The 24523-nt window shown below is 48.3% G+C and overlaps 1 protein-coding gene across 7 annotated transcripts in view; it reads left to right on the forward strand.

Moving 5' to 3' along the window:
- FRMD5 (FERM domain containing 5) overlaps window positions 1-24523 on the forward strand; it is a 329778-nt gene that overhangs the window by 295557 nt on the left and 9698 nt on the right. For 3 of the 7 annotated variants that reach the window (XM_066276646.1, XM_066276643.1, XM_066276647.1), the window contains exons 5-12: window positions 2658-2755; window positions 5385-5508; window positions 9048-9135; window positions 17104-17192; window positions 20409-20472; window positions 21074-21165; window positions 23325-23399; window positions 23945-24013. In XM_066276646.1, the coding sequence (XP_066132743.1) occupies window positions 2658-2755; window positions 5385-5508; window positions 9048-9135; window positions 17104-17192; window positions 20409-20472; window positions 21074-21165; window positions 23325-23399; window positions 23945-24013 (699 nt within the window). Of the gene's footprint in view, window positions 1-2657; window positions 2756-5384; window positions 5509-9047; window positions 9136-16751; window positions 16808-17103; window positions 17193-20408; window positions 20473-21073; window positions 21166-23324; window positions 23400-23944; window positions 24014-24523 lie in introns of those variants that run through there. The other 4 variants (XM_066276644.1, XM_066276648.1, XM_066276645.1 and 1 more) reach the window with 3 other exon arrangements.

A 24523-nucleotide genomic window follows, 5' to 3' on the forward strand; every position in this document is an offset into this window, starting at 1 on the left:
CTGCTGTCCAACAAAGTGCCACAAAACTTACCTAACAAGCATTTACTCTCTCGGTGTCTGCGGGTCAGGAATTCTGGAGCAGCTTTGCTGGGTGGTTCTGGCTCAAGGTCACTCAGAACAGTGCAGTCAGGACTGGCCTGGAGACTGGACTGGAGGGTTCACTTCCAGGATGGTGGACTCACATGGTTGTTGGCAGAAAACGTCAGTTCCTTGCTAGCTGTTGGCAAAGGCCTCAGTTCCCCGCACGTGGACCTTTCTAAAGGGCTGCTCAAGCGGCCTGACGCAGAATGAGTGACCAGGCATCAGAGCGAACAAGGAGGAAGATGCAGTGACTCTGTGACCTAGTCGCAGATGTCAGACACTGCTGCTGCTTTATTCTATTTGTTAGAAGCACATGACTAAGTCCAGCCCACACTCCAAGAGAGAGAGAATTGAACTGTACCTCTGGCAATGAGGAATATCAAAGAATTTACAGACATACTTTTAAACCACCACAGATGCCCCCAGCCAAGGAGCCACTGTGGTGGGTGACTCACTTAACGGTTTGCTGCCCCTGGCTTCTGCTCTCCCTAGGGTGCCAGTGAGGTTATGAATATGCTCCTTGTAAAGACATTTTCAAAATGGCAAGTCACCAACTCCCTTCCATGGAGACAGGATCCACCAACTACCTGTGAAACTAGCAGTTACAGTGCAGGGAGGGCAGTATAGCAGTGAGGAAGAGCCCACCGCAGGAGTCTAACAGTCCTGAATTTGAAGGGGTGGTCCTGGCTCCACCCCTTACCAGTTGTGTGCCCAAGTGAAAATCAGTTGAGCCTCAGTTTCTTTGTCTTGAGGGAGAGGGAATAATAATACAGTGGTACCCTGACACACGAGCACTTTAAATCACGAGCAGTTTGAGAGACGAGCAGTCACTCGCGGGCTTTTTGCTTTAAGTCATGAGCAGATATTTGAATCACGAGCTTCCACCACCCTCCACTAGATAGCCTGCCCAACGTTCTGAAAGGGAAGAAGAAACAAACTTCATGAAAGGTTTTTGTTGAAACAGTCTCTAAGTGAAAGCGAGGAAAGTGTGGTGAAAAAGCCAAAAGTCAGTGGAGAAAATGATGATAATTAAGCAAAGTAAAAAAATATCAATTAAGTTTAGTGATAGTAGTTACATATCAGACATAGTGTGTAAGTTAAATTTTGCAATTAAATGTAGTGTTAAGTGTGTAGAGAGTAAGTTATGTTAAGCGATAGAGCATGAAATGGAAACCTCCCCCACCAGTCTCCCCCACCTTCGCCAGCATCTTCGCCTGACCTTGAAGGTAAATACACTTCATAAACCAGTTTATTTCTTTACATTCTCTCTTATCATGTGTGTGTGTGTGTATATATATATATTTGTTATTTATAAAGTACATTTTCTTATTTAAAAGCATATAAAACAAAAAAATCTGTGTGGTTTTTGGGGGCCAGAACAAATTAATTGCATTCCAATTAATTTAAATGGGGAAATTCAAATTGACACACAAGCCAATTGAATCACGAGCTCAGCCATGAAACAAATTAAACTCCTGTGTCAAGGTACCACTGGAGTACCTACCTCAAAGTGTTATTTGAGACTTAGATGAGATAGTGCATGTAAAGTGCAAACCCCTGGGCTGCCAGACAGTAAGTGCTCAGTGTGTGTCAGTTGCTGTTAGCTGTCGCTTTTTTGTTTGTTTTTAAGATAGAGGAAGGGAGACAGTGAAACAGACTCCCACATGTGCCCCAACCAGGATCCACCTAGCAACTCCCATCTAGGGCCAGTGCTCAAATTAACCAAGCTATTTTTAGCACCTGAGGCTGATGCTCAGACCAGCTGAGCTATCTTCAGCACCGGGGCTGATGCTCGAACCAATCGAGCCACTGTCTGTGGCATGGGAAGAGGGAGAATAGGAGGAGAGGGAAGGGAGGCGAAGCTGATGGTTGCTTCTCTTATGTGCCCTGACTGGGAATCGGACCTGGGACATCCACATGCTGGGCTGAGGCTCTATTCACTGAGCAAACCAGCCAGAGCCTGTTGTTGCTCTTGATATCCTGCTTCCACTTAAGGTGTGAGGAAATGTAGCCACAGGTTTCTGTGCTTCCTTCACCCATGCCTCTTCTCACACCTCATTCAAATTCAGGGAGGTCTGGCTGACCTCTGCCAAGATCTGAAGGCTGTTCCCCAGATAGACAGATGCTCTTGACAAGCCAAGCCAGGGCTCTTCCTCGGGCTACTTCTTTCACTTGCCATCTTGCTTCTTAGGAAGGAACATCAGCCAGAGCCCAAAGCGGACAGAGGCCCTGTCAACCCCTCTCTTCCAACATAGGTTTCTACTTTGCACTGAATAGATCGGGCAGGCTCCTTCCAAAGCCCAGCGCTGGGGTGGGGTGGGGGGCAGTGTTTTTACTGAGAAGCGCCATTTCTGTTTTGAGCTACAGAAGAAAACAAATGAGTTGTTTTGAATTGAACCTCGAATCGGTTCAGGGCAAAGTACTTGAAAGATTCTTCAGGAAAAAGGAAAATGTATTTGTTCTGTGATATGTTTTAAGATTTTTTTTTTTTTATGTTGTCAAAGCGTCCTGACAGAGATTTTTGTCTTTAAAGCAATCAGAGAAATTCTTTATAATTCACTCTGTTTTCTCTCCAGGTATTTAGTCTTCCTCCAGATCAAAAGGGATCTTTACCATGGTCGCCTCCTCTGCAAAACATCAGATGCTGCCTTGTTAGCGGCTTATATCCTTCAAGGTAATGACTTTTGACAGGATAAATTTGCTCTTCATGCTAAGTACTGATTACATTATTTCAGTTACCACAGATGACTACGTCTTGGATATACACAGATATATCTAACTTGAAGCGGAGTCTAAATTAGAGGTCTTTGCTTAAACCCCCTAGACACTGAAAGCTCTGGCTACCCGGCCTCACCTGCACCTGAGGCCCCTGTGCCAGCCCCTTCAGGACAACCTCAGTCTGTCTGGGGCGTTTTCTCTTTTACCTGCAGCCTTGGTTCATAAGGTTATTGAGACTGTGGAGAGTCATCAGAATCAATTTTTTTCTTTCATACAAATCTCAAAAATGTGAAGCATTTGGAATTCTGATATCTATTCCAGAGCCCTTCCTGTTCCGAGTGCTCAAAGTTGGGAATGTTTCCAGGTAACAAACACATTTCCTAACATGCTAATCAAATCGAGTTGAGTCTGCACCCAGCTAGTGCCCAGACTGGCCTTTTTTCCTTTGCAAAAACAGTGGGAAAGATAAGCAATCTCATATATAATCCCTACTCCTTTTATGAAATGCAAGGGACTTCTAAGTACCACTTCCTAGACTTATTTTAGTCCTTAGGCCTGAAACTGTCACTGGATTGTTTTGGACCATAGCACTAATGTGATCAAGTTTCCACCAAAGAAGCTGAACTCTTAATTGGAAATCTATGAACTCCACGAAGCTACTTTATGAAGAAAACCTGGAAAATCCTTGCAAATGGAAACTAAAATTCTGAAAAAAGAAACAATCACAACTGCATTAAGAATGTAAAAGTCCATTTTACAACTTTGACTTCTGAGGCTCCTCGTTTTAAAAATCACCCAAACAAGCGCCTAACCCATGGTGGTGCAGTGGATAGAGCGTAGACCTGGGACACTGAGGTCCATGATTCGAAACCCTGAGGTTGCCGGCTTGAGCATGGGATCATAGACATGAACTCATGGTCACTGGCTTGAGCCCAAAGATCACTGCTTTGAGTAAGGGGTTACTGGCACTGCTGGAGCCCCTGGTCAAGACATGTATGAGAAGCATTCAGTGAACAAATGCCACAACTACGAGTTGATGCTTCTCATCCCTCTCCCTTCCTGTCTCTCTCACTTAAAAACAAACAAACAAACAAACACCTAAACAGTAAAGTACTTGCCAATTCTAAGGTATCCAGAGAGACCCCTTTCATTTTTAAAGGAGAACTTGGTTCAATTTAAGTGAAAATTTAAACTCTCGTCTTTCCTTCAGTTGACCCTGATAGCCATATTGAATTTTTCATTTTATTTATTTATTTTCAGTTCTCCCATTGATCTGAGAGAGAGAAGCATCAACTCGTTGCTCTACCCAGTTGCTCCACCTAGTTGTGCACTCACTGATTGCCTCTCACATGTGCCCAGACCTGATCGAGCCTGCCACCTCCGCGCACCAGAATGACGCTCCATCCACTGGGCCTCCCAGCTACAGCTCATTTTTCTTTTCCTTTAAGGAAATTGATATCCAACATTGATGTCTTCTTCCACTTGGAGCTTTCTAAACCAAATCATAATAAATGGCTCCATGGCTCAAGGTCACTCTGGACTTTAGGCCCAGAGAAGCCTTTAGTCTCTTGCTCAATAATAGAAATTCCCAAGTATTTGAAAGCATAATATTCAGCTGTGAGAGGAAGACACATTTCCCCCTTAGTATTTACTCATCCCTCCAGACTCCTCTCGTTCTCACTAGGGAAAGAGAAAGGGCAACCACAAAACAGCTAGAACTTCATAACATCCTTCCTTTCGCATACCCGCGACGTTCCCTGTGGGTACTTCAAGTGGAGAAAGCAGGTTCTAACTAGGAATACACTGTGGAGAGCACCATAGACCACTGCCACCCCTGCCCCCAAAGATCTCTAAGATCTGAGAGCTTAGCAGCTTTAAGGATGGGCTGCTGGGCAAAGCCCACCCTCTGCAGGGGGCTGAGAGGTTAGCCTCAGGCCCTGGTGCTGCTGATGTCAAGGGCACTTTCTGGTTCCCACCAATTTTCCCCTCGCCCCCTGCTCTGCATTTTTCTCTAGGGCGCCTGGAACCTGCTCAGCCCTAATGAGTATTTATTCAGATTTATTCACTTGATTTCATTTGATTTGGACTGAGAGTTGAGTTCCGAGTTTGGGTCAAGGCTCATCTATAAATGTGCTGTGTCCCTGCTAAAATCCTCAAAGCAAGATTTCTGACCTGACTCAGGCCCAGGAGGTTCTGTCTTCCCGATCAGGCTCACAGTGTGCTGTGTTGCCCCAAGAGCATTGCTCTCAGGCCTTCTTCTCATAACTGAATGGATGAGGACCACAGTGTAGACCTCTGCTCTTTTATTGCATATTTACTTGAGGTGCCTTCAGAACACATCAAGTCTAAGCAGACAGATAATAGAATCTGTCTATTATCTGTCTGCTTAGACTTGACGTCAACGAAATGTGCACACCTGGGCAAACAAACAGGGACCTGCTCCTGTGAGGTGTGCCCTCTGCCAGACCGCAGCCATGCTCAAGATCTACTGTTCATTGTAAACCTGGCTTTGAATTTCGTTCTCTGTGTTCATCTTTCATTGCTTTGCCAACCTCAATTGTTTTCCTCTACTTTCCTTTTCCAAGCGGAGATCGGAGATTATGACCCAGGGAAACACCCTGAAGGCTACAGCTCCAAGTTCCAGTTTTTCCCTAAACATTCAGAGAAGCTGGAAAGGAAAATTGCTGAGATTCACAGGACAGAACTTAGGTGAGTAACACTCAGTTCAAGTCCAGGACACTGTCTCTCCCACAGCCTGACTTTTGTGACTCTGGAGGCACCATTTCCAGTGACCCACTGACAGCACACCTCAGGGCTCACTCCCCAGGAGTGGGGTGGACTGAGGGTTAAAGGCAAGAGTTGTGTAGCAAGGAAAACAGGCTGGAGTTGGCCTCCACGGTATTTCCTGATCCCAAGAAGAATGAAGAGACAAAGGTGAAAAGTATGAACTGGCCAAAAGGAAAACAGCAGAAGAGAAAAATGATTAGAGAGGAGAGATTGAGTGGGGATGTAAAAAAATGAGCAAGACTCTAACATATAGGGGCCCCAAGTCAGTGGATGGGGCTGCACTGGGCTGGTCTGACCATAAATACTGTGGGTGCCTGTGAGCAGTGGCTCAGGGGCTGTGTCTTCGGCACTGCCTCAACCCTACCCCCCACACAGAGGGAAGGGGGAGAGAAGCCGCTGGGAGAAGGAGGCTCGTCCTCAAATTCTTAGTTCGCCCAGAATATTCCTAATTCCATCAAATAGCATTAATGCATCATTTCACCCAATGAAATTGGATTTTTCTACAAAGATTGATTTTTTAAAAAGGGGGAGGAGGGATTGTTCGGGCTCCACTTTGTATGGCATGCTTGACCATGCAGTCCCCAAACAGATCGACTGGGAAGGAAAATGTTATGTATAATGCAGTGTTCTAAAATAAAACATGGTGTCCTATCAATATATATATATATATTCTTTTTAATTTTTAAAAATGGGCCCTGACCAGTTAGCTCAGTCAGTTAAGAGCATCATCCAGAAACAACAGGTTATGGGTTCGATCCATGGTCAGGACACACACCGGAAGTAACCAGAAACTGCATGACTGAGTGGAACAACAAATGCTTACCTTCCCCCGCCCCTTTCTCTCTGCCTCCTGTTTCTGTCTCTAAAATCAATAAGCATTAATTTGTCCTGGAGCATGGAGGTTGCCACTTCTATCCCTGATCTGGACACATACAGGAGCAGCTAGCTCAATGTTCTTGTCTCTCTCTCTCCCTGCCTCTGTCAAAAAAATAATAATTTTTTTAAATGTTTGTGTAACCACCTTTCTGGGGAAGAAAAATTCCCAAGTGGGGTAAAAGATATTTCTAATGATAATACTAAGCCTGAACCAGTCCCTACCCTGATCCCCTGGCCCCATAAAACACACACACACACACACACACACACACACACACACACACACACACACACACACACTCTTCATCTTCATCTTCACTCAAAGATTTACCAGCAAATATGTCCCCCAGCCTCCTCAGCCTTTACAGACCTCTGCCCACCGTGTGTGCCAGGATGGGTTCCTGACCCTCCCAGAGGAATGGAAACTTCCATCAGTGGTGGAATCCTAGCCAATGCCCAGCCCTCTCCTTGGACAAGCCAGCCTTTCCCAGCGACCGGGCTCCTCCCATCACTCTGTTAGGAAAATAGCGGCCCCTTGTGGTAAAGGTCGGAATACACACCGACCTGTGTGAGGGTTCAGAGTTCGCTAGGAGATGGCAGGGATGTTCTGAGACTCTCCTGAGGTGCTACCAGGAAGGTTTTAGATGTCAGAGCAGTGGGGATAGTTCTACAGAAACCTGGTAGAAAGTTGGAGATCCCCCAGGAAATGATGTATGCTTTGAGGGCCCCAGAGGTTTGGGCCAACTCCCGAGGTGAATTGGAGAGCTAGGGGCCCTGTCCTTGCTGCACGGGCATTTTCCAAACACCTTCCCTGTGTCTCCGCACATCTGGTGGATGTAGAAAATCTACGGTCAACATAATGCCTACTTACAGGTACTACTTTCACAGGTTCAGCTTCACCTTCACCATGTGAAAATGTGCCTGTGTTTCCTTTCTCCAACTCTAACATGAGTGCCTCAAGGGCCCAGACTGTGTGCTCCATGTCTTGGCATATTTTACAGCAGGCAGCACAGAGGCTGGCACATAAGTACTGATTGATTGATGCCTCTCCGGAGGGACACTCGGGGCTGCTCCTCCCTTGGGTGGTTTGTCTTCCTGCCCGTCACCAATCGCCCGCCCCTCCTCACACCGAAGCCAACCACATCTTTAGAAGTACGTCTGCCTTGCCAGGGCTCCGGGCCCTGAGGGAGCCTGACGATGGAGGTATTGCCACCGGTCTGTGTTGAGCCCATCTACACACCTGCTAACGAGGCAGTGGGAGGAGAATGATGCTGCTGAGGGCTCCTTCTTCCCACGGCTTGGTGCCAGGGCTGGTTTCTTTCTTTTGTTGTTTGTTTATTTTTCAAACTCATCAACCACCCTGTGGACAGACAGAGTTATAGTGGAGTCTGGGGAATTCCGCACTTTCTCCGGCTGTATCTCCTCACCCTCCATTCTCAGGTTCTCTCTTGGAAAAGAGAGTTAGGCAGCAACAGCAAGATATACAGGCCCCTTCTTTGTATTTCAGTCTAAACCGGATCACAGATGAGAAAGGCATGGCTTGCAGCCAACCTACAGATGTGTTTTATTTGACCCTACAGTATTTAAAATCATGAAATACCACATAAAAATCAGTATCTCTGATTTCTCTTTAAAAATCACATCTAGCAATGCTGGGCCCTGCATTCCCCACGTGATTACCATCTTGGAGCAGAGGAGCAACTGCCCTCATCAGATGGCCTAGCACTCCCCAGTTTGACACAGTCCCCACCACTCCTTACTGCTTACACTCAGCCCATGTCATTCATTATGTAGTCTGCCTCACCCTGAAGACATCTGTGTTTTTGACCCTACATAGGAATCTCTGAATTGGTCTTAGAGCAGGGAAAAATTGTGGTGTGAGACTTATCCTGTGCACTTGTTAGTAATTTGCCTCAGGAGAAGCTATGGAAACAGGAAACCCTAAAATCATCCCTTTTTTTGTTTGTTTGTTTTGTTTTTTTATTCCTGAGAGGAGGACAGGCAGAGACTCCCATATGTGCCCCAACCAGGATCTACCCGGCAAGGCCACTAGGGGGCGATGCTCTGCCCATCTGGGGCATTGCTCCATTGCTCATCAATTGAGCTCTTAGCACCTGAGGTCTAGGCCATGAAGCCATCCTCTGTGCCCAGGGCCAACTCGCTCCAATCAAGCCTTGGCTGCAAGAGAGGGAGGGAGAGAGAGAGAGAGAGAGAGAGAGAGAGAGAGAGAGAGAGAGAGAGAAGTAAGAGGGGGAGGGGTGGAGAAGCAGATGGGTGCCTCTCCTGTGTGCCCTGACTGGAAATCAAACCTGGGACTTCCACATGCCAGGCCAACACTCTACCACTGAGCCAATTGGTCAGGCCTTCTTTTTGTTTTAAATACTTTATTTATTGATTTTCAGAGAGAGAGAAAGTGGGGAGGGGAGGAGCTGGAAGCATCAACTTGTATTAGCGGTTGCTTCTCGTATGTGCCTTGACTGGGTAAGCCTGGGTATTTGAACCAGCAATCTCAGCATTTTGATTGATGCTTTATCCACTGCACCACCACAGGTCGGGCTGAAATCATCCCATTTTCTTTATTCCAGTGGTCAAACACCAGCAACATCAGAGCTAAACTTTTTAAGAAAAGCGCAGACACTGGAGACATACGGAGTGGACCCTCACCCATGTAAGGTAAGACCCCCCCCCCATGGTGGGAAGCTGCACTGACCTCGCCTCCTACAGAGGACAACAAGCAGGCGGGGACCACATGCCCGCACCCCCCAACCCCTTTGATAGCTGGCTGATTAGCTTTTAGTGACAGATACCAGAGAAAATGCCTTGTTTTGAAAACTCCTCTGGATTCCACGCTGCATAATTTTATGCTGCCATATCAATGTCGGAAGGGTCTGAGGCAAAGTCAGTCTAAATAACAAATCTGAAACGGGGGCCCCAGTTTGGCAGCAGTAGGTAATTTGGTGGAAATGAAGAGAGGAGGAACATGGAAGGGCCCCCAACAGGGAATGATCACAGGCAGCTCAGTGGACTGCCCTCCCTTCCCTGACCCATAATCGAGTTTCTTTCCAAGAGTGGGTTTTATTGACTACAGCAGCGTAAGTCACTGCATGGAACTGCAGCGGAGTCACATTTAATTCCATTATGAGCCTGTGAGGGCGAGACAGGAACCAGCCAGAGAGGCTCTGCCCAGAGAAAACCTCTGTAATTACTCACATGTGTCTGACATTGTGGAGATGAGCTCAGGCAGCCACAGTCACTGTGGAGAACAGTGGGGACCCATGGCCTTTTCCTACATTCTGAGGTCATATCCCTCCATTTCCCACTTGCTTTGACACTCTCATCTCTGCCTCAGTTTCTCCCAGTGTTTGCGGCTGTCTTTCTACCACTGGAGAGACCCCAGTACCACCAGTAAAACTGATTATCAAACTGATCTGAGGGAGAGTGTATCTAATGGGAACAGGAGGACATTGACCTTTTCTTCCTAATAGGTTAAGGACATCATTAAAATAATTGCCTGACCACGTGGTAGCGCAGTGGATATAGGGTTGACCTAGGACGCTAAGGACCCAGGCTTGAAACCCTGAGCTGGCTGGCTTGATTGTAGGCTCACCAACTTGAGTGTGGAGTCTCCAGCTTCAGCGTGGGATCATAGACATGACCCCATGGTCGCTGGCTTGAGCCCAAGGTCACTGGCTTGAGCTCAAGGTCACTGGCTTGGCTGGAGCCCCCTGGTCAAAGCACATATGAGAAAGCAATCAATGAACAATTAAGGAGTTGCAACTATGGGTTGATACTTCTCATCTCTCTCTTCCTCTCTGTCTGTCTGCCTGTCTAAATAAATAAGTAAAATACCTCTGCATGTAGTTCAGCTTTCATTAATTGCTTAGATACTGTCAGCAGGGGGACCTGCATAGGACTAAAGAGAACTTTGGAGTCAGCTGGCCTTGGCTCCATGGGCTCCTACTTCCTGGGGCCTTTTGAGCCTTCTCTAAGCCTCGCCTTGCCCATCTGTACACAGTGGGTGCCCAGCAACTGCGCTCCCCCTGAACAGCTGAGTCACTTCATGCCCTTGAAAGACATAGCTGCTTCAGACAGAGCTGGACATGAGAAGGTGCCAGGGCTTTTCATTCTGACTCCAAACCTGCCCTGTCCCCTTAAGGCCACACAGAGTGCCCATCTCTTCAGAGATGGATCCCTGTCACCTGACAACACATTGGGGACAGTGAACCTGGGCACAACGAAGTGACTGTCAGGTTCCTGGCTCAGCCCTGTCGCTGATGAGTCTGTCCTTGGGCACAGGCTGAAGAGACTTCAGAAACGAGGGAAGAGACATTGGTGACACATCTCTCCTGGCAGTGGGACCCTTTCCCATTAATTTCTCATTTAATCTTCACTCCAGCCCCAGGGGATGGATACTATGTTCCCTGGTTTATACATGAGTAGATAAAGGTCCCAGGAAGCCACAGTGGTAGAGCAAAAATTTGAAATCAAGTCACTTCCCATTATGTATCTATAAGGAACAGGAGTCCTCAGGAGACTTCCTCTGGGGAGAAGGTGGGAGTGGTCATAGCACTGGGCTTCCAGTCCCTTGCTCCTGGGCCCTGTACTTCTTGCTCATGCAGGGCCACGTTGGGGCCCTGCTGCAGACCCCATACAAGGCCCCTCATCTCACGGGGCTCCGGTGCAGGATTTCCTCAGCCTTCTTGAGCAACAGTTTTGGAGCCTTTACTCTTGTCATTAAGTAGAGTCACTTTGGTGATATGCTACCAAGCACTCGTCTTAATGTTGCTACAAGGAGAGCTGAAATAAGCTGGGGCACTCGGTGTAATAAATACTGATGATTTCTATTAACAGAGAGGCAATTACTGGGCCCAGGGAATCTGGGGCACGCAGCCCTAGGGAGGACAGAAGAGGAATCGTTTTGATAATTAAATGAGAGCAGAACACTTTGGCTGGGCTCTGTTCTCCTGGACTGATTAAGAAGCTGCTGTTCTTGCTGTCCATGCTGATGGTTTCTTTCAGCTCACTGTGTCCTTGTCTGGCCCTAGGACCAGGAAGAGGAGATCTGGGTGGGACAGACTGAGGGCTCCAGTAGCTAGCTAGCTGCCTTACAGTAATACACGAACTCTGAACTTTCACAAGCTGTTCTGAGCTCTCGCATCTCCCTACAACCCCCAACTCCTGGCAGGAGCCTCAGCAGACCAAGCCTACAGCTGCTGGATGAGGAAAGTGGAGCAAAGGGCAGGTGTCCCCAGCCCTGACACTCTCCAGCCCCAGGATCCACCATCCTGTTCCTTCGAGGGGACCCTAGGACTGGTTGTTTCCCCTGGGTCTCCTGCAGGGCCTTCTGCCCTGTTGATGTTTGTGGAGTAATCAGGCCCATCATAGATACCCAGCTTATACCCAACCTTATTATAAGTCATAAAGGTGCCATTTATTGAATGAGCGTGCCAAGCACTTATGGGCACTATCTCATTTAATCTCAGTAACACTACCAAGATAGTCTTGTCCTTTTTTTTTTTTTTTTTGTATTTTTCTTAAGTTGGAAACAGGGAGGCAGTCAGACAGACTCCCGCATGCCCCCAACCAGGATCCACCTGGCAGGCCCACCAGGGAGCAATGCTCTGCCCATCTGGGGCGTTGCTATACTGCAACCAGAGCCATTTTAGCGTTCTAGCACCTGAGGCAGAGGCCACAGAGCCATCCTCAGCACCTGGGCCAACTTTGCTCCAATGGAGCCTTGGCTGCAGGAGGGGAAGAGAGAGACAGAGAGAAGGAGAGAGGAAAGGGTGGAGAAGCAGATGGGCGCTTCTCCTGTGTGCCCTGGCTGGGAATCGAACCCGGGACTCCTGCACGCCAGGCCAACACTCTACCACTGAGCCAACCGGCCAGGGCCAGTCTTGTCTTCTTTTTAAGATAAGAACACTGAGCCCCTGAGGGACAAGTTGACATGTTCAGAGTTACTGGTACAGGCAGTACTGGGACTCAAACCCAGAGCTGTCTGAGTCTCAATGCTGTGCTCTTTCAGTTATCAATCATGGCCTTCCTTCTGGAGATGGCATTTATTAAGGAACAAAGCGGGACTTGCTATCAGTTGTGATAGAGAGAAAGCAAAGACCTACAAAACTACTGAAATCATATAAAAATTTAATGTAAGTTCACCAAGTGGTATTATGTCTCTTCTAAATAGACCAGGAGAAAACCTCGGGGTTTCGAACCTGTGTCCTCTGTGTCCCAGTCTGATGCTCTATCCACTGCGCCACTGCCTGGTCAGGCAGGACCTGAATTTTTACTCCAGTCCCCATGTCCATTAACAGCTCAGTCCTGTGGGTACTGATTTCATCAGGATGGGAAGGGGACAGGTTACCATTGTCTCTGTCACTTCTCATCCTCTTTTCCTTCTCTTTTTGTCACATAACTTGTCCTCTTGCACACAGATCCCGAGGGCAGCCTCACAATGAGAATGCCATGTTAGAGGAAGCTGGGCAAGTGCCCGAGGAGTCAGCATGGCTGTCTGTCTGTGCTGTTGAGCTGGTACGGAGATGAGGTTTCTCACTATTATCCCGAGCACTGCTCCTCATATGCCAGACAAGTAGCAAACATGCTGGTGGCCTCTGCCCCGTGGGTGCCCGGGTGCCAGGGCCTTGTAGTGGCCTTCATCAAGAACTGTTGCATTGCAAGCAGTTTGGAGACTTGCTCTTTTCATATGAGAAACTGGGCTGGGATTGGTCAAGGTGCTGTTATTACTTATTGGACTGATGTGGCATCTAATTGGAGTTATTCTGTTTGCTCCCAAATCAACCAGTCTGGTCAGGAGAGACTGTTTCCTCCCTCTAACTCCAACACCTGCCTTCACCGGGAAGCCAGCCCCAAAGTGTCTGGATGATGCAAATGGCCAGTGCCAACCTGGCAACCTGGCCAGCAGCACCCAGTTTGTGGGGAGACCTTCTCTTCCCTTCACTGGGTGACTCCCACCGATCTCTGCCACAGCCTGTCTCTTGCCCCTTTTGCCTACTTTACTTTCACCCCAGTTCCCACTTGTATCACCCAAACCCCCCTTCTCCATGGCCCCCTAACAAGAGTGGCTTCCCCCTTTCTACCCCAGCTTCCCACACACCCATTCCTGACTAACATCATTTAAACCCATCAATATCAGGAAAAACAGTAACATGTTAGGTTTTTTAAAAAAAGATTTTGAATTAAGTTCAACAAACTGAGTTAATTAGTAGCAGCTATAACATTAACGACACAACCACTAGTATGTATCGGGTGCCTACTAAGCACAGCCTAAGAGGTTGATAGTATCAACCCTTATTTTATAACGAGGAGTCTGCAACAGGGAGAAATGAAGGGACCTGGCAGAGGTCACACAAGGCAGTGAGTGGCAGAGCCAGAACCTGGGCCTGGGTGGTCTGACCCCAAGCCCACAGCATAGTATGGTGCAAGTTCTCTCCTCTGCCCTGCTGTTGCCCACTGGAGTCAGAGGTGCAGGGAGCAGAGAGAGGCCCTTCCCGGCCCACCCTGCTGCGTTCCTTTCTGCTCTTTACCTGTTATCTCAAGCCACCCTCAACCCTCTCCAACATTTTCTTTTCCTCCTTCCCCCTATTCTTCTTCCTACGTCTTTCCTGGCTCTTGGGGAGTACAGGAAGGCACCTTGCCCCCCTCGCCCCACGGTGCCTGATGTTCTGCTCACATGTGTGCTTCCCCCACTGCAGCCACACTGGACCCTCTGGCCCACCGATTGTCCTAGCCATTCATACAGAAACATTTCCTGCAGGCCTGCACTCAGTACAAATAAGGTCAGGACCCCACCCTCAAGTCTCTGTCTTTGGAAACCTTTAGTTTTAGGACTTCCTTGGGTCCTGCCTGCGCAGTGAGTGGGAAGCCTTCTGGAGCCCCCACTCCCCCTGTCAGAGACAGGCTGCCTACCTGCCAGCAGAGCCTCCCTCCCCCTACTCCCCAGGCATTCTCCACCCTGAGGGCCCTGACCCATGTCTCTGTCAACCTGCCAGGTTAGCGCTGGTGCCCCTGGCAGGGCCCGTGCTTGTGTGTGCTGCTGGCGCTGTGTTAACCACCACCGAGCACTGATGTCAGGCAGGAGGAAACCCAGCCCCATGGCTTCACAGTATCTCCATTCAGGTTTTTTTTTTTTCTTTTATTTATTTTTTTTACAGAGTCAGAGAGAGAGTCAGAGAGAGGGGTAGATAGGGACAGACAGACAGGAACAAAGAGAGATGAGAAGCATCAATCATCAGTTTTTTATTGCGCATTGCGACACCTTAGTTGTTCATTGGTTGCTTTCTCATATGTGCCTTGACCACGGGCCTTCAGCAGACCGAGTAACCCCTTGCTCAAGCCAGCGACCTTGGGTCCAAGCTGTTGAGCGTTGCTCAAACCAGATGAGCCCGCGCTCAAGCTGGCGACCTCGAGGTCTCAAACCTGGGTCCTCTGCATCCCAGTCTGACGCTCTATCCACTGTGCCTCCGCCTGGTCAGGGGCCATTCAGGTTATTTTTAAACAGCTTTTTGCTGTGCCCATGGGTTGAATGACATAGTATTTGCAGGCAAGTGTCAGGGTCACGACAATCCCAAAGGAAAGCACAATAATAAAAATACATTAATTGGAAATGTTTGCAAAACATGTACTTCATTTATTCCCTGGGCCCAGATGCTCACACCTATAACCTTGACTCTATAAGACAGATTTAGGGCAAAACAGCACTTTATTCTTGAGGCAATGCTCAGGAAGTCCTAGAGGCCCCACTGTTCTTGGGACTGAACAGGCTGAAGACCCATCCCCAGAAGGTGAACCCTGAAGGTGGGAGAGACAGGAGAGCCGGACAGCCAAGGCCCTCATTCATATGCCTCATGGCAGGTGCCTGACCCTGACTCCGTGGCACGGTCTAAGCTGTGGCCCGGACAGCTGTCCTGCATGCACACTTGACCAGTTTTCTAGCCATCTGAACACACGTCCTGACAGAGCAGATGCATACCTGAGGCCCCATTACGGAGGAAGCTCTCTGGCAGAGGGAGAGCTGCTCAGCCAGCTGTGCCCTGCCCAGTCTCGGAAAGGCCTGTCCCCACGGAGCTCGTTTTCCCACGTGAGGGGCTGCCTCTGCGCTCCTCTTTGCTCAGAGCTTCAAGCCTGGTGTTTCCAGACTGATGGTGACAGGGGACCAGGAGGCCCTTTTGTTGGTTACTGAAGGTGACAGGTAATCAGAGAGCCTCTTTGTTGGTTACTAATGGTGACAGGTGACGGTGACCAGGAGGCCTCTTTGTTGATTCAGGCACCATAGGGATGGTGATGGCTGTTCCACTTGACCAGTTGCTTATTTTCTTCAGCTAAGCCTTCCAGGAGCCCAGTATATAGGGACCATCATAACTTCTGTATTCATTCTCTCTTTCTCTCTCACCTTCTCTCCCTACCTCCCTCCTTCTCTGGTAATAGCTTTTTTGAAATATAATTCAAATATCATAAAATCCATCCTTTTTGTAAGGCCAGTGGTTGTGGCCATGTAGATTGGCACTGGATTCAGGCAGATGGTAAAGGAACTGTAGAGCTGGAGGGTGGTGGCCCATTCCGTTTATTAGTCTTGCAACGTCAGATAAGCAAGCAGGCAGGGAAAACCGCTTCCCTTTCTCTCTCTCCCTCTCAGGACTGATGAGCAAACAGACAAGGGGGTGGCGGGGGGAAGGCCTTCTACAACAGTGGCCCCTCCCAATGATAGCAGGCAATCCACAATCTACAGTCCAGCGCCCTAAGAGCAAGCACCTGCAGCCTTACATAGACCATACACACAGGGTGCTGCCCCGTGCTCAGGCAAAGTACAAGTGAGCAAGCCTAACACACTTGTTTGCCCAACACTTTTAAAGCAGTAGTGGTTTAGTATATTCAGAGTTGTGCGACAATCACTACTATCTAATTTTAGAAGTTTTATCACCCCCAAAAGGAAACCCTGTACCTAGCTGTTTACTCTCCATGTCCTCACCCCTATGGTTCCTGCCAACCAGGAGGCTTTTTATCTCAAGGATTTACCTATTCTGGGCATTTCATATAAATAGAATCATACAATGTGATCTTTTGTAACTTGCTTCTTTTAGCATAGTGTTTTCAAAGGCTGTGGTGTGCCAGTGCTTCATGCCTTTTTATGGCTGAGTATCATTCCACTGCATGGATGTGCCACATTTTGTTTAGTCATTTATCAGTTGATGGACATTTGGATGATTTCCACTTTTTGACTGCTATGAATAGTCAACCCTACAGTAAACACTCCCACACAAGCTTCTGTGTGAACATGTATTTTCAATTCTCAGGTACATGCCTAGGAGTAGAATTGCTGGATCATAAGGTAACTATGCTTAACAATGTGAACTTCCAAACTGCTTTCCAAAGTGGCTGCGACCTTTACAATCCCACCAGCAATGTGTGAGGGTTTGCCATTCTCTTTGGATGTTCCTAAGATTGGTATGCCTCCTAAGACTGGTATCCTTATAATCTACAACTTACAGTTAAGGGCACTGAGGCTCAGGGGCGGTAAGGAAATGCCATGCTCTTCCCTGTGACCTCCTGCCGAGCATTAACCTGTATCACTGATGAACAACTGTTGCTGGCCTCACCCTGATGAGAAGTCTTTCTGTGTTTCAGGATGTGTCAGGAAATGCTGCATTTCTGGCCTTCACTCCTTTTGGGTTTGTTGTTCTTCAAGGAAACAAGAGGGTCCACTTCATTAAATGGTGAATATCTTCATTTCCAAGACAAGGTTTTCATACCACAACTGGGGTGGGCTGTGGTTCCCATGTCCTTTGTCTATGATTGGGCAGTTACGGTCCTGAACCCTCACTAGCCTTGCATCCATAATGCTGATGAAGGTAGTGGTCCTTCCGAGGGATCCTGCTCTTCCAGAGGAGTGTTCCTGAGAGCCAACGTCCTCTCCAGAGGAAGAAAAGGTGTGGAAGATCGATTTCTGGGTATGATGAGAGGCCTAGGGCTGGAGCCAAGGTTAGAGAATCAAATTTTCCATGAGAACGAACACTTTGGGACTGTTCCCCACTGAGGGCCATAGCATCTGCATGGATGCTTACTCCCGTACTCTCCTAACTGTGGAGGGGCTCACAGTGACCCCTGGGGCAGACAGAAGCTACCCTGTTGCTCTGGCAAACACCCTCCTCAGGCCAACCCTCCCCTGCCCCCACTGTGGGTACTGCTCTGTCTGTCATATCCCTCTTTAGGGATTAGTTGTCCTCAGGCTCCAAGAGTCACATCTCCACTTTCTCTTCCCTCTCCCTCTCCCTCCCATGCCCACTTCAAGCAGGCAAGAGACACTACCTCAGCTGAAGCCATTCTCAATAGCTGCTTCCCTGCCCCATCTGTCTGGGATCTATTCTGCTTCATGGCTCTGGGAGCCAATACAGTGCACTCTGCATTGGGCTGCTGGAGACCCTTTTTCTGGCCCGTGCAAACATCTTTCAGCCTCATCAAAACACGTTGCATATTCTAGTAGCCTCTGTGGTTTCTGTATCTTCTTGGGCCTTAGACTGTGGCTTAGAGCTTCATGGGCTTAGACAAGTGGCTTTCCTGGGCCCAGCAGAGCTCAGCCAGGGAAGCCTGTCTTGTTTCCTTTGCCTTCTCCAGAAGAATTAATGGGAATCTGAGAACGGAGCTGCTTCCTGACAAGCTTTCTGCTGAGGGAGCTGCAGGGCGTCCATCCTTCCATGCCCTCTTCAGCTCCTGTGCTGACCTCCTCCGGACACCACTGTTCTACCCTCACTGCTCTTGTGAAAACTGGCAATATGATGATCAACCAAGTGCTAGTGAAACTGATCCTTAGACACCCCCAGCTCAAGTTGGCCCATTCACTGTATTTTTTGAGTGCAGATGGTAAGGGTTTGGGGTCTTCTATCCAACAAGATACTTTTCAGAAAAAAATGAGCAAGATGGGGCCACCACTCCCCCTCCCAGTGAGGAGCACTTGCTACCTGGCTACAGCTGGGTTGTCTGATGTTCCTTAGAGAGCCCATATCCTGAGCCACACTCTTACCAAGGTAGCTGCCTCTAAGATAGGACACACCTGGTACAGGGACATGGAGACCATAAAATGTCCCTTCCGCTCCCAAAGCCCTGATGTTCACCTGGTTCTTCCCAGACCTTTATCCTCTTGCATCTGCAGCAAGTCTCCTCTTCACGATGTCGCAACTTCAATAGATGTAAACCCAGTCACTTCCAATAGGAAACTCTTACTTTCCTATCCCTTTTTTTTTTTTTTTTTGCATTTTTCTGAAGCTGGAAATGGGGAGAGACAGTCAGACAGACTCCCGCCTGCGCCCCACCGGGATCCACCCGGCATGCCCACCAGGGGGCGATGCTCTGCCCATCTGGGGCGTCGCTCTGTCGCGACCAGAGCCGCTCCAGCGCCTGGGGCAGAAGCCAAGGAGCCATCCCCAGGGCCCGGGCCATCCTTGCTCCAATGGAGCCTCGCTGCGGGAGGGGAAGAGAGAGACAGAGAGGAAGGAGAGGGGGAGGGGTGGAGAAGCAGATGGGCGCTTCTCCTGTGTGCCCTGGCCAGGAATCGAACCTGGGACCCCTGCACGCCAGGCCAACACTCTACCACTGAGCCAACCGGCCAGGGCTTTTCTATCTTTCTTGTTGAAGCCTAAATGATATGTGTGCTTGTTTATATATTAACCAATTGATATTTATTGTATTCTGTGTATAAAAAAGATTGACTTACTGATTGACTGGAAGGGCATCAAAACAGGTTAGAAATACACTGTCTTGTATTAGCACAGAACTGGTGGTCAGTTATGAATGCTCATCCTGACCTAGCCATGATTTCCAGGGAACAAGTGACCTTCCTTTGTTCCCTGTTTTGTCCAGTAGTGAACTGAGTACATGGTTCTCACTACCTTTCAGCTACTTCCTAGGATATTGAAGAAACCTCCCCAAACACTGCAAAAAGGAAGAAGCTAATAGAGACAGATATGTGTGGCTAGACCACCATGGGGATCCCAATGGGGAGAAAAATGACTGAGCCCCCAGTGAGGCTGGAGGACCTTTGGGCTCCTAGGGCGGCTGTATCAGGCAAATGCAAGTGGAAAGTGACCAATGCCGAGGCCTCGTTCTCTGGCTCTCAGGGATATCCACCTGCGACCCCAGTCACTTTTTCCATTTTGTAAATATAACCGAGGCTGCAAGCAGTGTGTTGAGGTGAGATCTACGCTGTGCCATGTACAGTAACCATGTCACTTCTTCTGATTTGTCTGTCCCACGGGTGACGTACCCCAGTATCCTGTTTGCCTCTTTTACTGCAGCCATTCACTGGGCTGGTGGCTTCAAGGATTTTTCTACAAAAACCCCTAAGCCCCTTTCCTGGTCAGTACGCTGCATGACTGTTCCATGTAATCTGTTCTCTCTCTTTGGTATGTTGTTCCGCCCCCTCCCTGAGATTGTTTGATATTTGTCTGCATTAAACTGCATTTTCCATCCAGTGGCACAGTCACCTGAAAGACTCAACTCCCTCAGAACCTGGTTGCATTGTTCCTCATTATTTGCTGTATCTTGAACTTTGGCCTCATCAGCTACTGTGGCATTTTACGTTTGATAGTCCCATCCAGATAATGCACTTATGTTATGATCCAAATCCTGAAATGGCCCGGGACCACTCTACCTAGACTCACTTCCCATGCCCATGCCAGTGTTTCCCTTTGCAGCCACTGTTGATGAGCCTGAAATCTTCCTATCGCCCTAATATAGTTTGACCAGAAAACTGTGAATTGAACTGTTTCAACACCTGTTCTCGAAGGCCACTGCGCTGCTGTCTGTAGTTCTAATTTTGGCTAAAACTGTGTCTGTGCCTGAAGCCCCTTCCGTCAGGGTGGGCTGTGCATCTACAAGACTTAGCTGTGAACACACAGCCCGCAGCAAGATGACTGGTACTCTCTGTGTGCTTCTAGGAATGAGGTGACCAAGCTGAAATTTGAAGGAAAGACTTTCTATTTATACGTAAGTCAGAAAGAGGTGAGTGCTGGCTATCTTCTCTTCAGGAGGGCTGGGCACTGGGATGGCCCTGATGGCCGGGGCTGAACAGAGGGGGTCCAGCCAGATACAGCCAGGCCACCTGCATGCTAAGCCCAGACCGAGGTCAAAACCTAGAGGTGAGGGAGGGAGAAGTGGCCTGGCCCTGGAACATAAGGCTTCCTTGGGGACACTGATGACACCACAAGTTCCATGCCTCCAGGAAATGCAGTCAAAGTGAGATTCTTTCGCTTCCACAGGAAAATTCCAAGATTAATAAATAATGAAAGAAAAAGAACATTTTAGATATGAGTGCCACTTTCTCTGGTGAGGGCTCTCTTGGTTCAGTTTGTACCAGCTGAGACTCACTCTGATTGGTCCTGCCAGGTGTGACCTTATGCACACAACCGAGCTCTGCCCCAATGGGTCCTGCCAGGTTTCTCCCACAACTAGCCAGCTGCCAGGCAGCCCCCCAGCCTGCAGCCTGTGAGTCAGGGGAGCCCTCAGACAACTCGGGACAGAGCGCTGGCCTATTTCACCCTTTAGTTCTCCATCCACACCATCTACACTCAGCTATTTCTATGTGGGTTTTCTTCTTTTGTAGGAAAAGAAAATTATTCTCACATATTTTGCTCCAACTCCAGAAGCCTGCAAGCATCTCTGGAAATGTGGAATTGAGAACCAAGCCTTCTACAAGTGAGTGGACCCATGGCATGGGGACTGTCAGTATCAGAGCCAAAAAGCCATAAAAACTAAGTGTAGAGGAGTGATGGGCAGGAAACTTTGAGAAATGACAAGGCTGGGCTTCCTTGTAAGTCAGATCCATGTGTGTGTGTGTACATGTACCCCCTGGAGGGGCAGGGCTGAGGTCTGGAAATGTGTTTCAGTAGAGTTGCCTAAGGACTCTGCTTTGTGATGTCCTTGGACAGTCCTTGGTGTCAAAGCAGTTCTGAGTTTTCAGATTAAGGCACGGGCCAGAAAAGCCCATGGGTGCCTGACAAATCAAACTGGCTCCATGAAGCCAGTCAGAGCCCTAAGACTGCTCAGAACATGACAGCTGCATGAAGGGGCAGGCACCCAGAGCAGTTCCCTAAGCTTTGGTGAGGTCCAAAGGTCCACTCCCCAGAGGGTAACCTGGTGCTAAACGGGCAGATCCCAGCCCTTGCTGGAGTGCCACGGCCAGAGGTGTTGCCGACAGGCCGAGTGTCTAGGAACCTAGGATGGGGTGGCTGGAGGGGGCAAGGACTTGTCCAGTATTGAGAATCCTGTTTTGGACCAAAGACAACTTGGCTTACCAGAGAATTCTGTGAAGTGTTTGAAGGTTTTGTGCTCAGTTTTCAATGCTTAAGAAAGTGGTCATAAAGGCATTAGGGAGCAAAGAAATAGCCCAAGGAGAAAATAGGGTAATGCCAGATAAAGTCTGTTTTAATAAAACCCTTGGTCTTATTTTGAAAACAGAATGCAGATTCTATTTCCAGTCCCTGGCTGTCTAAGGAAAGCCAAGAGAACATTTCAGCACCATTTCTGGAGGCCTTTATTTTTCTGTGTCATGGGGACAGAACCTCTAACCAAATTCAGTTCCTAAGTCTTTTCACTAATGGACCTCCACACCAGCCTTCGACAGCACCCACAGTGAAAACCAAGGTCGTTTTTCACTGTTTTCCATTAACTACTTAATGCTCCAATGAAGTGTTCAGTCTCTAGCCTGGATCAGGACCCCGCTTATGCCAAGTCTCTAGCAGGGGCTACCTTGGCCTCTGAGTACCTCTCATTTGCAATTCTTGCTTTGGTCCAGGGCTTTGAAGGGAGCCAAGTCGGAATCAAGTGTGTGCTTGGGCAGGAGGGCAAGGAGGCCGAGCCTCACAGCCCTGATAGGTGGGGATGGTGACTCTGAGGAACTGCTGTCCATGGGTTGAGGGGACAGCTCCCTAAATATTTACCTCCCGCTCATGACAAAGGCCTCAGACCTAGATGGACTCCTGGCTGGCTTAGCAGCACGGTCACCCAGAGCATGTTGTGGACTGAGTTGGATCTTGGGAAACTTCACTCTGGGCAGCTCTGCATAACTTTCCTTTGCGAAGTGGGATCAGGGAATATATTTTTAAAAAATAAGTGGAATCAAGGGTCACCCAAAAGGCTATTTAACAGATGCCATAGGCTTCTAGAACCTCCACATCAGCTATCTCTACAGCCTTGAAGGTGATGTGTCTAAGCATACTGGGGATGAGAGAATGGTTCCAAGTCAAATAAATGATGGACCTTTTACTAAAGTTAAGCTAGCTTCTTCATTTCAGGACTGCTCAGAGTCTTTAATAGAATTTACTTTAGGACTCTCTGAGGAGATAGACTAGAAAGGCAGCCCCTGCTCTCTTCTCCACCAACAATTACCCAGGCATGGACATGAATCATCAAATGCTAGAGCTGGAAAGGACTCGAGGTCAAACAGTCCCAGCTCCATTATTTTATAGATAAGACTGAGGCTAAGAGACAGGAAAAAACTTGCTCCAGGTCACACTGCTAAGAAGAGGCCTCGCTGAGATTCAGTGGGAGGCACTCTATTATTCCCCCAGGAAATCATCCCTGACATTTATTTTCTCAGTCTCCCTGGTGAACCCCATGAATCATTCTTGGGAAGCCCTCATTCTCCTGACATGCAAGTGGGGTTCAACATTCCTGCCCCTGGCACTGAGGCCATGGGCAAAGCCCTTGGGTACTGAAGGAGAGTTAGAGACAAGCACGGCTCTGAAGGGCCTTTGCAGGAGGGGTTTTTTCAAGTAGCTTTGGAAGGAAGGCGCTGTCTCAGCCTGTGAGACGGCTGCAGACCATCTGTCACACTGGACTTTGCCTTGCTGCAGGCTGGAGAAGTCAAGCCAAGTCCGCACAGTGTCCAGCAGCAATTTATTCTTTAAAGGGAGCCGGTTCCGATACAGGTAAATAGTGACAGTAAGTAACCATTATGGACCTATTTTCAGACCCTCCTCTCCAAAACAATAGCTCTGTGCTTCTTATGCTTGAGAGCAAAGAAACTAGGAACCTACAGAAAAGCCTGAGGTTTCCATCCAATTCTGTCTCCTAATCTTTTGACTATTTCTTTCCTTCCCTGCAGCTGTGTCTGCAGGTTTTAAATGAGTGCCTTTTTCCCTTATAATAGCAGCACAATAAAAACTGTAACAGTAATTCTTTTTATGTCTACAGATTTCTTTTTGTGCAGTATTTTTGGAACATGCTGGAAAATGAAGAATCACTCTTAAATGAGAATGGAGGATTCCAAAGTCTCCAGATATAGAGAGCCCTCTAATATCAGTTGTCAGGGCACCTTAGAACTCTACCCCAGCAAGCAAGCCTTTCTCAGTGGCCTACACATTGGGAAGGGGTAGGCCAAAGAGGCCATTTCCCAGTTCAGCCAAAGTAATCTGAGATCAGTTATGGAGCCCTGTCTGATTTCTTGCTGGTTGTTTTATTATACTATTTACAGTGGCCGAGTAGCAAAAGAAGTAATGGAGTCGAGTGCCAAGATCAAACGGGAACCACCAGAAATCCACAGGTAGGCTGCCAGGGGATTCCCCCAAAAGGAGTTCCAGCTCAAGTCCCAGAATCTCAAAAGAGCCAGCAGTTTGGGTAATGTGAAGATTCTGTCCAAAGGGAAGAAGAACAGGGCAGGTAAAGTGAAGAGACCCATCTCAGCTAAACGCGTGGGAAATTGTCTGCCCCTGGTGTCCCTGAGCCTGGATAGAGATGAGGGTTGGCTAATACAGACAGTACATCAGATCCGGGAGCCAACTTCCTGGGTAATTCTCTACTGTCCTCCCAAGTCCTAGAATTGGTCATACACCATGGAGGATATGTCCTCACAGCAAGATTTCATTGGTTGTGAAATCAATTCATTACAGGAAGCCAGGGATAGCCCACAGCCCTCTCACACTATGTGTAAACTAGTTTTGAGATCCTTGCTTCTCGTACATGCCTTGACCAGATTTGGGGGGGGGGGGCTCATATCAAGCCAGTGGCCCCTTATTCAAGCCAGTGACTGTGGGCTTCAAGCCAAGGTCAAGCT

This window comes from Saccopteryx bilineata, chromosome 4 (assembly GCF_036850765.1).
Source record: "Saccopteryx bilineata isolate mSacBil1 chromosome 4, mSacBil1_pri_phased_curated, whole genome shotgun sequence".
Taxonomy (NCBI): Eukaryota; Metazoa; Chordata; class Mammalia; order Chiroptera; family Emballonuridae; genus Saccopteryx; species Saccopteryx bilineata.